Genomic DNA, 15,422 nt, shown 5'->3' on the forward strand with positions numbered 1-15,422 from the left:
ACCGTCCCAATTAGAATCGAAGCAAGGTCCTGGTGAATTTCAGGCAGAATGATACATGTATCTAAGTTACTGCTTTTCCTCTGTTCTTGTGCTGTAAAACCCCCCGGTTATTACAGCCGCAAGGTCAACTTGAGAACTTCTGGGGGAACGAGAGCCATATTATGAAATCATTAAATCGCTAGATTTATTTGCCGCCTCATCAACGCTTTTTTGTTTACTCGGAGCATTCTTGCGGTGGAACTATTACATGTACGTAGGCTACATGAATGTTCATGGTCAGCCAGTCTCTGCATTGCAGTCCTACCCTCGTTAGCTGGAAGAAATGCACTGAGTCAGTGACTGATGAGGATGCAACTCGTACCACTAAGTATTGATTGCACACTTGATTGTATTCATTGCAATGCGTTGTTTGTAGTTTGTGGGCGAATCCAGCAGAAAGGAGTGTGTTGAGTTTTGTATGGAGTAAGTTTCGCGGATCAGTGGTTCCACAGCTTACAGTGGCAGAGGCCAATGCAAATGACCAGTGATGGATTCGCCATGATCACCGGATCGTTTATGATTCAAAGAAGCAGATAGTCAAATGGTCAACTTAATTGACGACATCAGATTTCCGGGTTATTTACGCCATTCTCTCTAACTTTCAGTTTCATCTTACTAAGTAATGCATAAACAAATAATTCTGTCCAGAAACATCTGTCCCCGTTTTACTAACACCTACACAATTAGTGTAGTTTGGGGGTTAAATGTCAACATTCTCATAATGATATCATATCCTTTACCATTCATGCTAAGCGAGGAGAAATTAATAATATGTAAATCTAAAATTTCAGTGGTCTGAGATATGTGTGAGTTATCAGGGTTTTATTAAAAGGCCTCGTGCATTCATTTACATGTATGGAGTACCGGTACAGCATATGTACATGTATCTTAGTCGTATCACCGAGTTGGTCAGTATATGGCATGCTATGTTCATCATGGAACCTAAAATCTGATGTACTAATCGGGTCAGATATTCTTGATCTGTTTTATGTTTTTATGGCCTCATAAATGTTTGCAGTTGATAAATTGAGTCCCATTTCGTTGTATTGGTACATGTTACTGGAGCCAGATTGATAGCTAATCGTAGCAATAGGCGTCCAGTGTAGCTACGGCAACAAACACCAAGCGACGAACTGCTGTGTAGTCGGCGCCCTTTGGATTGGTCGTGGGATGGGCGTGGGTCGGGATGACACGGTGATAAGGAACAGCTTTCGTGGGTAGAACACAATGGCGTTAACGTAGTCGATGGGTTGACTGCATGGGCACGGAGGACAAAGGAGCAGAATCTGCATGCGGAGTCCTGTTGCCGTGCACAAAAACCTAGTTAGGCCTATATAGTTCAACTTTCGTTCCAATTTTCTTTCATGATGGCAGGAAGAATTGACCGTGCTCATGGTGCTTGGTACCGCATATGTTCAGTTACGTCTACCTATTGGTATTTGAATAGTTCTTCGTAACTGATTGTATATCGTCCATTATCTGTGGACAGTTATAGCTGGAGATGCGTCTGTTTACTTAGTGGAGTCACGAACAAGATCAGCTACGCGTCTAAACCATACAGGTCCAGAATGCGCAACACAGCTGGGAGAAACTGTAACTTCTAGTATCATCTGGATGCTTGCTACTTGTCGACATTGTGGTTGTTTTCTACATCACCATGGCGACGGACTACGCACAATGTGAGTAGCTACAAACCCTAATCCTCTGCACCACTGCAGAGGGAAATCAAACCGAACTAGGATTTCCTTGTCACTTTCGAACGGATGTAGTATTCACACCAATCTAAATTGGATGTAATATTTACGCCATCCAACTTGTTTGTGAAAACTTGGTTACTAACAAACAACACCATGCGTTCCGTTCAACCTTGGTGGAAGGACACCAACCAATCAAGTGAATTATAGTGGTAAATTTTGGACATCCCCTTCGAGCCTTGCTCTATGCTCCAAGTCAGGAGATTACCCACGTTGAAAAGTGACAGCAGGTTTTAATTGGATTGTGATTAAGAGTCTGCAACGCCAGTGGAATTTTTAAAACTCGATATGGAGGCAGGCACAAGGAATCACATCACAGACGCCAGAACGGTCTCGATGGCCCGTCTGCATCGTCACTCTACCACCGGCCGTCACCGGCGGCTTGCAGCCGCCGAGAGAGGCTTTATGTCGGTCAGTGCCGTGGAGTTCAATCGGTATCGCCGACGGGATCGAATAAGTTTTCCACAAGAGGAAGCTGATCTTCAAAAGAAGGCAAGTTTAGAATCTAGAATTGTGAAGCAAAAAATAAGGCAAGAATTCCATATCCGATTGTCACCATTTTTGTGTCATAAACACGCATGTTAATCAGCTTCTGCCAACTGTGTGGAGATTTTAGAGAGGACAGACGGTTAAGATACAAAAACAAATTTGAAAATTGTGATGAGAATTCTTTCAAAATGCAAATAGTTTTGGCTAGAGACAATTCCAAGTTACTTAGGCGCGTTTCTTCTAATCTAATCTTGATGAAAGCAAAAGTAAATTTTCATGGAAAACAATTGGTATAAGAATCGAGTGGAATTTGGTAAACTGCAATTACAACCGCCGGAAAATGTTTTTTTCCTCAGTCATTAATAGAAATTTGCACACTGCCCATTTCTGACTCGGCTTTAAACTTGTCGTATGTGATTGCCATGCTTATGCGTAGTTCCCAGCTTAAGTTGGCAAACATCTCTCAGACGCAGACAATTATCTATTCTAATCTCAGGTGGAAGCGGTGACTCCGTCAAGCGTGTTACTGGTACGTGCACATAGTAGTTACGATGTTACCTTCAATTTGGGATAAGTTGTTGCTTCCTATTCAATCAGGAATTTCAAAGAATTCCAAGAACGTATACGTATCAACAAGCATAGTTGACGATGTTGTTGTGAGCTTCTCCAATGTTGTTTATATCCAGCCTACCGAATATAAACGGACCAGAGTTCGAATTTGTAAACATAAATCTTAGGAAGCACATTTTGAAGTACATGTACAGTTAGTACAGTGAAGTAAATACCGAAACTTACCCGTAGAAAAGGTTTAATTTTACCTGAAATGGAAGGTGAAAAACCACGGGCGAAAACCCCGGGGGATGGGGTAAACCCCCCCCCCTTGAGGTGGGGGGCTGTTGAATCACCCCCACACCCTTTTTTGTGGTGACCAAAAATTTAGGCAGATTGTGACGAATTTTTTAGACTTCCAACGAATAAAATGCATTCGATATCACTTTCAAAAAGGGGAAAAATTAAAAAGCCATAGATACATGTATGCCATTTTGAATACATGATTACAGATGTACTTCAATATCATTAACATTGATCTCTATACAGAGTCATATGGTGTCATCCCCCCCCCCCCGCTTTTCAGATTTTTATGGTCGGGCAAGTCATCCCCCACCTTTTCCCATCCCTCCGCACTTTTCGGCAATATTTACGCCACTAGTGAAAACTGTTACTACGGTACCTAACCCTAAAAGAGCCGGGGCGGAATCTGCCCCGACATTTTTTTTTTCGATATCGCTGCAGTGCATTTTTTTTGTTAGAAGTTGAGCTCTTCAGAGTTTTTAGAGTTATTTTGACTCTTGTAAAATTGAACTTAACGTTCTCGCGCAGCTTGCATTTTCCCCAGACGGGTTAGTCAAACGTATACTTTTTCTACTGCGATGCTTATAGTGTACGCGTGCTGGCATGCATGTAGCCAGGAACTTCAAATGGCCATAACAAAACCATGTCTGGCTGAGTTCAAGCTTCACTTTTGTAATGATAAGGAGTGTCTGTACATGCATATCAAGTTTAAAAAAACGTGGCATGGGCCAGCACATCCGAGTTCTTTGGGGGTGGTGTCCGCCCCCTCCGCCTATGGGAAGGGTAAAAAAAATGGTTGTGTCAGCGCAATTTTTTTTAGTTAAAATAATTGCAGGTCCATCGTAACCAGAACAAGATGGTTGATATATTTTGTTTGGGCGTCAAAATTATTTAGACACTAATTTGACCCCCAAACTGGATAGTCACTGTACCCTTACTTCAGTTATTCAATGACGTGGCTTTTTTCTGATGTATTTTTCCTCATTACAGAGGCGATGCTTTTTGCATGGTAACTAGTTGATTTTTTTCTGACTCTATACCGGGCACGAAATGGGACAGAGGGGTACCCCCCCAACAAGTCCAATCCCTCTACACACACTAGGCTATTGTTCCCTAATACATTCTCCTAGAAGTCTGAAAAGAATTCCTGAGATACCAGTATAACAATAGCCAACACAAAGGCGGGGGTGCTTACCGGGGGTTGCTCTGTGTTTCATATGTCTGACTCCACACGCAGTGTTATACACGCGACTTGTTATACAATTAGCCTCAGTTGATAATCATCGGTGGTCTGTTCGCCATAACTGTGTGGCTGAATGCGTTGTGCCTGTTTGTCGAAGCGACGTTTTTAGAGCATTATTCTACTGCATTGTGTATATGCATATCGACGTCTGTTGACGCTTGCTTCCCGGGGGCGAAACAATTTGACGCTTGGAGAGTATTCAAACTCTGCATGAGCAAATCCTCTCAAAGGAGAGAGGCCAGGATTTGCTATTGTGGCAGCGAAGTGTTTCCTCGGGTATGCTCTTCAACAGTGGGGGATTGTCATACTTTCTGAACTCTGTAACCAAGTTTGCGGTCGTCTTAAACAGAAACTTTCGGATTACCCGAAGAGCCTCTCCTTTGGCTGAAGAGGCTGAAAACAGCTTATGATGTGGTTTGGGTGTCACAGTAGACAAGCATACACAGACGTATAAAGTTGACAAGCCAAACTTCCGTTGCCCTGGGTCATGACAAAAGCTCCTATACATGCATAAGATGTCTGATCCGCTGGGGGTACAGGTTGGGTACTTTCGAAGTTCTATCTGTCCTGAATAAGGCCACCGTTTAATCTTCTTGCGCTCAACTGGTGACGTATAGCTTATCCCCCTCAATCTTTTAACATTTTTTGTAGTATTCTGGTATAGGGAAAAATTCTCACCACTTCTTTCAAAGTTTCATTTTCTAGTTACCAGTGTAGCTTTTTTGCCTGCCCTTTTTGTGTATTTTCACTGATTCCAGCACCTATTTTGTAATGTAGAGTGTCAATTGAGATTCCAGAGAACGAAGCGCGTACTTGTATTCCCTAAGTTTCTCCTTCAGCATTTAGAAATATATACTTAAAGCTTCCTTATTGTTATCATAATGATAATAGTATATTTTTTGCACAGTTACAATGGTCTGGGAGGGTAAAATCAAAATTAATTCCAGACAGTGGAATCGTTATCCACCTCGACAAGGAACCATGGCAGCAGTGCTTGTCTGTTGCTAGGATCCATGTGTACGCTCTTGTCATGCACAAAGAATACGCTTAGAGAGTGCGTTCAGATTGCATGTAATGTTCAATCTCTAACACGTTAATGTGCCCTTTGGCTTCCTCGTTTTACGCCCGACTTCTCGTTCACCTGAAGTATCTCCCATCATTGGAATACTAACCAAACCATCATTTAATATTAACTAGGCTCGTATTGACTATTGATCTAGGATTTCAGGATTATGGCACTTCTAAAAAGGTAGGGACACAGCCCATCAGGCGTTGTATGTTAGCCGCAAATCGATCGCTTTTCGACTTAATAACAGGGCTGATTCTTCTTTTTCGTTCAACGGTAGGTTATTACTAGTCGTAATAAAATATTCACAACAAAGGTTCCATGCTTTTCGCCTCAGCCGATAAATCTGAGGCTGAGTGATTCAGTCACTCGTCCGTGGTGAGAGGGCTAAATGTATTTTTGTTACCTAGCAAGTATGAAACTTGGAAGAGACGAAATTAATGGAAATTATGTTTAGATTACAACACTTGGTAATATAAATCTAAGAAGACTTCACTGAACTCATTTCAATAATTATACTGTATCTGTATGCCCTCGTGGCCTTAGTGTCCGGGGAGTGAATACATGTACTCAAGATCATGTAATAAGAGCAATTACATGTACTATGATATATAGCTCTTTGAAAATATCCATAATACGGTTGTTGACCCAGCAAAAAAAATGACTTTGTTACGACGTTCCTGAAGGATCAAACTTTGGTTTTTCGACGTCATAGCACGTGTTCATTAGGGTTTTTTTTTTTAGATATCCAGGCTCGTTGCAACAACATTGTTCCACAACGTTACTTAGATGTTGCCTCCACCAAGAGTATCACCTAGATTCCGGCAACGTGTTTGGCAACGTGTTCTTAGTAAAATTATCATGATCTTGGACAAGCTAATGCAACTTAGCCGGTACATCCGTTAATGTTCACGACCTCGCGTAATGTTGGCCACATTACTAGAATCTACGAAAGCCAAATCATTCCAAAGACAAAAAATAAGTGGGAAACTAATTCGTTATTGCGAATTACAAATCCGTTATTACGAATTACATGTAGTAATTCCTAGTAACGAATTCGTCATTACGAATTAGTTGAGTGGCACGATTGGGCTTTCGTAAGAAACCGTGAAAAGTTGGGCTTGTAAAAATGTATCGTGACCACATCGGAGGAAAGGTCGAGCGGGGGGCGGATTCTACTCCGGCTCTGAGGGCTCTGATCGTTGACACATCTGCAATTGCATACTTACAGCGGACATCCCCTAAAGACTAACAATGAAACACGCAGTAAACCTGTAAATCTTATTTGTTTTCCTCGTCGCTTTTACTTTTATTGTTTGTTTGATGTGCCTCATAAATCAAGGTTCGCTGATTTGAATGACTGTATGGTATTGTGTAATTTAATTGCGTTATCTCGACGAACAAATCAGTTCGTTTACGCATTGAACACAATATGATCGACGGAAGTAGTAGCACCACCCGCAAAGCTCCTGTGATCTCCAAGAACTAACCCTTATTGTTAGTTGTTTTTGCCTAGCTACCTGTCAAAACAAACAGATTCCCCTCATAATAGGAAACCTTGTATGTGCATGATAAATACGCAGGGTGGGTGAACGGGTTTGACAGTTCCCTTATTAGAAAGGAAATTTCTGTTGGTTTATGCAATACCTGTGCATGCACCGAATCGCATTCAGAAACAAGGCTGTCTTACAAAATCATCTGACTTTGTAGTATACTGAACTGGCTGACGTTTTGCGTAAAATTTCATTCAAGGAGCCTTGATTTGCCCCACGGCATCCAAAATGAACATTCAATTCCATCCAATTGTTATCGTCACGGTTAGCGTGCCTGCTGTCTCATTCCTGAGAGTGAAATGTACTGCCGTATCATACAAAATATGGGGAAAAGAAATGGGCGTATAACCCAGAGGTTAAATCCCCGACTCTTTGGCCAGGGGTCTGGGTTATCGCATTACCCACCGTCACGCGATATGCCAGCATGCAATGTGATGTGTGGAATCCTCGCGTACGGTCTGCCCCGGCCTAGCCCTAGACTGGGGCCAGTCTACTAGACTAGATAAATTACCACGAATAATAGAATTTTGCCAGTAGCCAACTGACCCGAGTCAGTGTCAAGCAAATGACAGGTTTCAAATACATCTTGTCATCGGAGATGAAGGTAGCTTCTGAGTGAATTGAAAGGTGGTTATACAAAACGTTCGCGAATATGCTCCAAAAAGTGTGACTTTTTCTTTCGGCTACCTAAAGAGCAAAGTCTTTAGGCTCCTCCACCTGACATTGCAACTCATCGATGAGTTTGCTTCTCTACGCCAGGACCCTCGATGATTCGCAAGGCTGTTTGTGAGATGGAGACGTGAACCCATCTGTGTGTGGACAGAAATGGAGGCCGTGTTGAGGGGTTTGGGATGTATTGTTTGCAGAGAGACATGCTACAAAAGACAATGCTAAGTTAACATTAAATTCACTCAACTTCTCGTTAACTTCCAATAGCATAAGATGCCCTGGTTATTGCAGAGCCTGAAACTTGGTCCCAAGCCCACTTTGTCCAATTGTCCATAAAGAATGACTGTTCAGCCATCCATGACCTTGTGTGAATAAATGTTGGAAAGAGGGGATCTATGGCTGTGAGGTTTCACGATTCATTTTGGTGTAAAACTAACATAATGTCTACAAAACCCACAGCAAATTTTGCTGCGGTTTATTTGATACGCTCTGTATGTAGGGACTGGTAGCTAGCTGCGGTTTAACGTGTGTGTGCGATTAGCCCTGTCAACTTCGGTTTGGAATACGTGTGTTTATGTTCTTGACAGGCAAATCGCGATGTTTTGGCAAAAAATACGTTTCAGCGGGAAAACATAAGTACCTGCCCCTGCTAAGCCTCGGTTGATCACAGTGTGGTAATTTAGTATTTAATGATTATCATCAATGAATCGTTTTACGGCAGTTTATTGCAAATCAGTGGTCATTGTGTTAAATTGTACATAAATCAACCATTTATGGTGAAGTTATTGTCGGTAACGAAGATGAAAAAGCAAAATATTCTATCAGCTCTTGCTTGATTTGTGCTTTGAGCGGGCATACGGTTTCCTCATTTACATAAACCCGGCAGGATTCTGCCGGATTCGTTACCAGTAAGACGTCTCAAGGCTACGTAAAGAACGGGGAACCAGTCTAGAGCTAGCCCCAGCGTAGCTTCAGCTACGATTGGTAGCAGCATGGTACATAACCAGTTAACGTCGGATTTTTTTGCCCGTAAAAAGCTGCTGAGGACTTTTTTAACCCGTAAATTCTTCAACCTTGTGTTTGACCTAACCAAGCACGATGCATTATGACGCCAACTGCGGAATTGAAAAAAATTCTTAAACGAGTGTACACGTCCTCCGTGGAACAAAATAAAGAAACTTATGTATGTTTACTCGTCAAGTGTTAAAACCGGTCGGACACGACCGAAGTCATGGTATGCCCAATAACTGAGTTGTTTCTGGCTACTGCTGAACTCCTACAGAATAACCCCAATTCTTGTTTCTTCATATTTCCCTTACAAATTCCGGATTTGTGAGTTCCACATTACACGTTCTTGTTCATTGAGTTCAGCCGATTTCAAAAGTTGTGACTCTAATTTCAACAACAATTTATTATTTCCAGTTTTCATATGAATGGTAACTTTATACCACACCAAAGAGTCGAGACAGCGCAGGAAGAAAACCACTGCATCCTTTAACTCAAAGAAAGACACAATGCCTTGGGAATTTTTGACGTTTGTCAAAATGCACCACATGCACGAGTCACGGATCGACCCCTCGCCTAATTTCTTGACCACTTTCCGGACAACACTTTTCTTTTCACAATGACGATTTTCATTTTGTTTCAAAATGTTATAATTTTCTTCAACCCGTACTGTTGTCAGTTTTGCATCCAAAACATAAATACGCACCCATACGATGTTGTTTTGAAAAAAAGAAAGCAGTGATGGAATTAACACAAAGCTTGTCTAAAATGTCACATGCCGCGAGCTGTACATTAAAAGTTTGCCTGATAGCATGTCAAAAATATATTTTACCACAAATTTTACTTTCAAAATTAATAATAAAATCTCCATTACTTAAACTCTACCCTTTTGGGTTTATGTAAAATTATATTGAAACCGGAGGATTGAGGTCTGTTAGGGTTAAAGAAACAAATTAATTTAAAAGTTGTGTCCTTGCGTCAGATGCCAGTCGTAAACGAGTAAACGATCAAGTGTCGGCCCGTGACAATTATCCGCTCAGCCGTGCCTAGCAACCAAATCTCGGCACCGATTGTTGTTCATTCATGCGTCAGTTATTTTGTAGAGTCGGCTTGGTTGTGGGTAGAGCTTTTAACAACTCAATTACTAAACAGGATAGAATTGCGATGGTTCTTGTTGAGGGAACGCACGCATGTCGAAATGTCAGACTTTGATTCAGTCAATAGGCTATACATTATCAGGTTAGACTTTATACAATTTATTTTGAAATTAACAATGGCATAGTAAATAAATCAGTAGGCCAATGAAGAGTCCCAGAATACGAAGTCCAAAAAAGGAGAAAAGTTTTCTTATATTTTTACTATTTGTAGTAATACTAATAGCAACTTTGCATTGGAGTTGTGGGATGGTATACAGTGGAATTGTTTTTCATTTGATTTTTTACCTATATTTAATGCAGATGAAAACAATATAAATTATAGTCAGCAAAAATTACCGCCTCATATTGAGCTGAGTTCATGTAACTTCTACTTTTCAGATGTTCATACGCTCGAATGTAGAAGCTTTTACGATCTAGTGACTTGTAAAGTTGTAGTCCTCAAGAAGATAACTGACATCGCTAAACGTCTTTGCAAGGTTATCCAGTAACCATCATCTCTATTGTATGAAACCAAAAGTATATAACCCCCAATTCGTCGAGTTGGGACAGTACATGCGTCATATTTCGAAGCTCGTCAATCAACCGCGACCCGTGGTTTCCTTAGTTACGAGTTGTAAACACTTGACTTCAATTCTGCTGTGCGAGTCAAGGCCTCGCGGTAACCCTCGGTCTCCAATCGACCTTTGTATCGAGGCTTATACATTTTGTGCATTCCACTCGTTGGGTCTTTGTGGTCGAATGAGCGGGCTCAGTGTGTATAAATTGTTATCGGAGACTATACTTCGCGTGGCATGTACTGCACTCTTATAAAACTAACCAGTTGTTGGATAAAACACATACACGACTTCAGATTCTCATTAAGGTGACACGTTCATGACTAATGTGTAGTTTGCCTGACAGTCGTAACTATCCTCGAACAAACTAATGGAAGACCGGTTAGAGGTGTACTGCATGACCTTATAGCCAATATTCTTGCTGATGGCTGAGCGTTGTACACACCAATAACTCAACGGTAAGTTATCTGTGATCATCAGTGGCCACTCTAATTGTCTCAAATTATAATTGTGTTGAGTATTCCACAATAACAAAGTTTTAGACACGAATTCTGTTCGAGCTAATTGTGTCCTGCGATGGACTGGTTTGATGAAGATGGTAGGTATGGAGGAATCATTGGATGGGTGAAAAAGCAAAGTTCAAGTGAATCATTGGCGCCTGGAAATCTCTGTCACGTCACCATCATATAAGTGCTACCGAGGGCTCTACTTCGCTGCAGTATACGAGGGAAATTATGAATACTTGAAGAAATTTTTGAACTTGAAGGTCTCGACGGTTTTCCGTAATTTGGAAAATCGTGTTCTTCTTTATTTTATGTTGATCATGAAATTATGGGTCATCCCTTTTTATTTTTTTTCCCACAAGCCTACAAAGAGTACCCGTTTTCTGGCCTCGAAGTAGAGTGGAGAAACTGACAAGAGAAATCAAATAATAATATCTGAGTTAGTTGGGTAAGCTTTTCATATTAAAATAAACGTATTTTTCAAAAGTGTGCGTGGCAATTACCACACCTTTCTCGGCTGACGTCCGGCTTGTACTCGGCGGTAGGTTTGTGAAAATGATAAGGTCCGACTTGTTCATGTACAGGCCATTTTTTCTGTGTTTCTATGAATTCTCCTACCAAATGTATGCCTATGAGTGAAAAAATTTCCTGTTAATTTTTAATATACTGTTGGTGTACGTTGGATGACCATGACTGCATCATTGACACGGATGATAGAACCTGTGTCCTATTCAGCGCTCTGTTTTCAAATGTATCTTTAGGGTGAAATGCATTGAGATTCGGTTTTAGATTGCTAATTGAAACAAAAATGGATGTTACATTTCAACAAAGCTTGTTTTCTAACACAAAGACAACGAAATCTTATTTTGTGGTGTGAATATCCACATTCTGATGAGGGGTAAAATGTTCTTAATTTCTTCCTACATTTTCCTAGTACCAAACATAAGCAAGCAGACTTGAAAGTTAAGTTATTATTCAGTGAACTTTCATCGGTCGAAATTCATTAGTTGATAGTACTTAAAATGGGAGATTAAAACAGTACTTTTACCTCACAGCTCTGAACGCCCACACCAGATGTAGTATAATTAAATGCATACGTGTCATGCGCACCGAACTGGAAGAGTCGACCCGTGTTGAGGTGTCAATTAAACATTAGACTCCATGCAATAAGTTTTCGACAAATTTTTTTTACGTATTTGCCCTTTCCAGCGCCCTGCGCTGTGTTGATGGTTCGTGACAAGTGAAAGCATGGATTGTGAAGTCAAAGAGCCTGGGGATTTCAATCCAGTTATGAATGATGAAAAAGTGTGTGTTAGTTTGATCCAAAATGGCAACACATATTGGCTAAAAAATATGCAGGGGCGGCACCAGAATTTTTTTTTGGGGGGGAGGCAACCGTCTAGTTAAAACAATGACATAAACTGCTGAAAGAGGTTCGAGCAAGTAATTATTTTCTTTTCCTTTTCCTTTCAGGGTCCCCCATCGTGGCGCGTTTGTAAATAGGATTATTTAAACTATAAATGAAAAGTCACCGTAATCTTTTCAACAGGCCTGTCTACCAGGGACTCGATGTAGTCTACCCCACTTGCGGCTATGGAAATTCATACCCTCAAAAGAGATTTCTTTTGTTTTCTTTTGTGTTGTAAATCAAGCTAGGATGAATGTAACCTCCCATTTTGTTCCAATTAGCATCTAGAATCAAATCTTACTGCATTTCACCCTAAAGACACATTTGAAAACGGCACGTTGAATAGGACTTATGGAATTATTGAAATATTCGCTGCGACGGGATATCAATTTGACGCTGCGGCAAGATCTTCAACTCCCGCGACGAGATAGTAACTCTCCGCGGCGAGATAGTAAATGACTAACTCCCCGAGGCGAGATAGTAACTGAAAAACTTTTTGCAAGTGGCCCTTAAACGCTTCCGTACGGATGTGATAGGACGGCCGGCCAATGTAAAATGCACGAAGGTTCGGGAAGCTTGCTGCCTGACCCATACTTTTAAGGCAGTGTAAAATACTGACGATTCGAAGCGCTCGTTTACTATATGTACAAGTTTTCTAAGTTAAGAGAGCGCCACCATTGACACGAGCGCTGAATCACCGGCCAGGCTATTACTAGTATAGGTGCGCGTTCGCGCGGCGTCCTTGGCGATGTATTAAAGGCAATATGCTCAGCTGCGCTGATAAGTTGCTCTTGCAGTCTTGCCAAAGCATCGAGGGCCAGGGCCGGCCAGGGATATTTCACTAAGTGAGAAATTTGATCGTGAGCCGACAGTTGGGGGAAGTATTCTTCATCCCCGATTGTTGTGTGGAGTCTAGTTGGTCGTGACAATGAACTTGGTGATAAAACTGGGTCGGTGTAGGAATCAATAACGTTAGAGCAAGGATCAATGTTTTCCGGACTGCAGTGCTATACGGCGTTGCAGAAACCAAATCCATTTTTGCAGCTGGGCAAAGAAAAAACTACTCATGTACGAAAATCGTAGGCCAACTCTAAATTTCAGAGATCGTGTTTTTTGTTATGCTATCGCGCAAAATAAGAGGCGGATTCGAATAGATACATTAAATGGCTGCATGCTGTTGATATGTTTTGGATCCATGTGTCCTGAGAGTTTTCGTGTTTTCAGCCTTATTTTGGCTCTTGTATCTTTTGACAAAGTGTTGTTGAATTGGCCAACTTTAGGTCATTTCTTGTGTCTCTGTCCTTGGTAACAAAAATACTGAATGGAATGAGATGTATCTTTTGTAGTTAAGATAAGTGATATGTATGTATATTTCACCAATTTCCAACTGGAAAATTACATGGAAGTGGATGAAAATGTAAAATTCTTGAAAAAAGTGAATAAGACTTACCAGAAATGAGAGAGTTTGGAATTTTAAATAAATTCGTGAGCTTGTCGATTCTGTAATCATGGTAATGTTAATTATAATTTTATAAAGGTCCTGATCAGTTTCATTCTTTTCTATGTTTTGTAGGGACTGAAAAAATCCTCACTACAGCCAATGGCACATGATGTGCGGTTTGGACCCAATGGACGGCCGAAGTTCATGTCTGCTTCTTTCTCTCCTGGCCAGTTTGGAGACCATGGGCACTTGCGAGATAGTGAGAGGCGGATCAGTGCAAGCAATAGCAAAGTCATTGTGTCATACCTCAGGGTTAGTATGGATTCCAGTGACTAACAGTAAGGTGTGCATTTGCATTCTTCTAAAATCTTATTGCAAACCTAAAATCTTATTGCAAACCTACTATTAACTAAACAATCAAGACGACTGTAAATTTGTTTAATTCTGTTGTCTGCTACATGTCTGTCTTCAGATTGTTGAAACACTAGTGGTTGTTTAAATGTCAAAAAAAATGACAGCCATTTTAAATTAAAAAACTGAAAGCCTTAACCTCACTTTTTTCATCAAATCGAGACTTTAAAATTTTTTTTACTTAGTCTTGAAGACGTATATGTACATAAAAAAATTGTCTCAGCCAGTTGAGAAGTTTATGATACAAATATTGTGAATAAGTGTAAGCAGTAAACTTAAATGAGGGAATAGATACACTGTATGTGCTTGGCTGGTCTTAAATGTCCTCAAGAGAATGGATGTGACTAATGCCCGAGGGGCAGGCGAGGGCATTATCAGTGTCCATTCTCCTGAGCCGGTCTTAAGCGTTAGTTTAAGACTAACTGAGCACATATTTACCGTTCATAAGTACCGTTTGTTAGTCAGAGAGTCAAAAGAAGTCAATTTGTGACAGGTTTCTAACAAATTTGTTTAAGAATTTTACTGTCATTTTCCCAAACACCCCTCATCCATTTTATGGTATATTCCTTGTGCAAGTTATTGGGAAGAATCTCTATAATGGATTTGGCGTGCATGGCATGTTCTGCGTGCTGCATTGCACGCAGACACTGGACCAATAAGGCAAAAAAAACTCCGGTTTCTGGTCATGGGCTTGGTCCACAAGTGGTGTGGTGATGTGTTTTTTTTTCCCCTCTTTCTTTTTCTTAGAAGTGATGTACATGTACATTACTTTAGAGCACATGGCTTTGTTACTATGAGAAGTGTGAATTGACAACTTTGAATTAATAAAAAGACCATAAAATATGACAAGAGGTAATGGTTTCAGTCATCTCACTCAAAAAAGAGGCTTCAATTCTTGGCAAGATTGAGCTTGTTAAAATACAGTAGCACAACCATGGAGAATCATACATGTATGTGAATAATAAATGTTCAGCTCCAGTTTCTGGTTTTAAATGAAATTCTCATGAGCTTTCAGTATGACATTCTTTGCACATTGTATTCTGCTTTAGCCTAGAGGAAACAAGTTGCACGGCAAATAGCCTATGAAAAAAATAAATGAAAACAGTTCAGCTCTATAGAGTCAAAATGAAAATAAAATTCCCATGAGGTAATTACCGTTCACATTGTCTTCTGCTTTCACTTCCAAGAAAAAAGCTGCATTTAACATAATGGGGACAAAATTCAGCTCAGAAAATAAAATCTCCTCTCACTCAAATCTACCTTTGCTCTTGGCAAGTG

General features: G+C 40.6%; 1 protein-coding gene across 7 annotated transcripts in view; it reads left to right on the forward strand.

Moving 5' to 3' along the window:
- Positions 1-1,257: 1,257 nt before the first annotated feature.
- The window catches only part of LOC110981600 (uncharacterized), a 51,274-nt gene continuing 37,109 nt past the window's right edge, over positions 1,258-15,422 (forward strand). For 3 of the 7 annotated variants that reach the window (XM_022239268.2, XM_022239269.2, XM_022239270.2), the window contains exons 1-2: positions 1,258-2,285; positions 13,866-14,045. In XM_022239268.2, coding sequence (XP_022094960.2) covers positions 2,082-2,285; positions 13,866-14,045 — 384 coding nt within the window. In that variant the 5' untranslated portion in view covers positions 1,258-2,081. Of the gene's footprint in view, positions 2,286-10,520; positions 10,840-11,246; positions 11,333-13,008; positions 13,138-13,222; positions 13,361-13,865; positions 14,046-15,422 lie in introns of those variants that run through there. The other 4 variants (XM_087131026.1, XM_022239272.2, XM_022239271.2 and 1 more) reach the window with 4 other exon arrangements.

The sequence above is a fragment of the Acanthaster planci genome, linkage group LG21, assembly GCF_054643075.1.
Source record: "Acanthaster planci isolate LZ-2023a linkage group LG21, COTS_SCS, whole genome shotgun sequence".
NCBI lineage: Eukaryota > Metazoa > Echinodermata > Asteroidea > Valvatida > Acanthasteridae > Acanthaster > Acanthaster planci.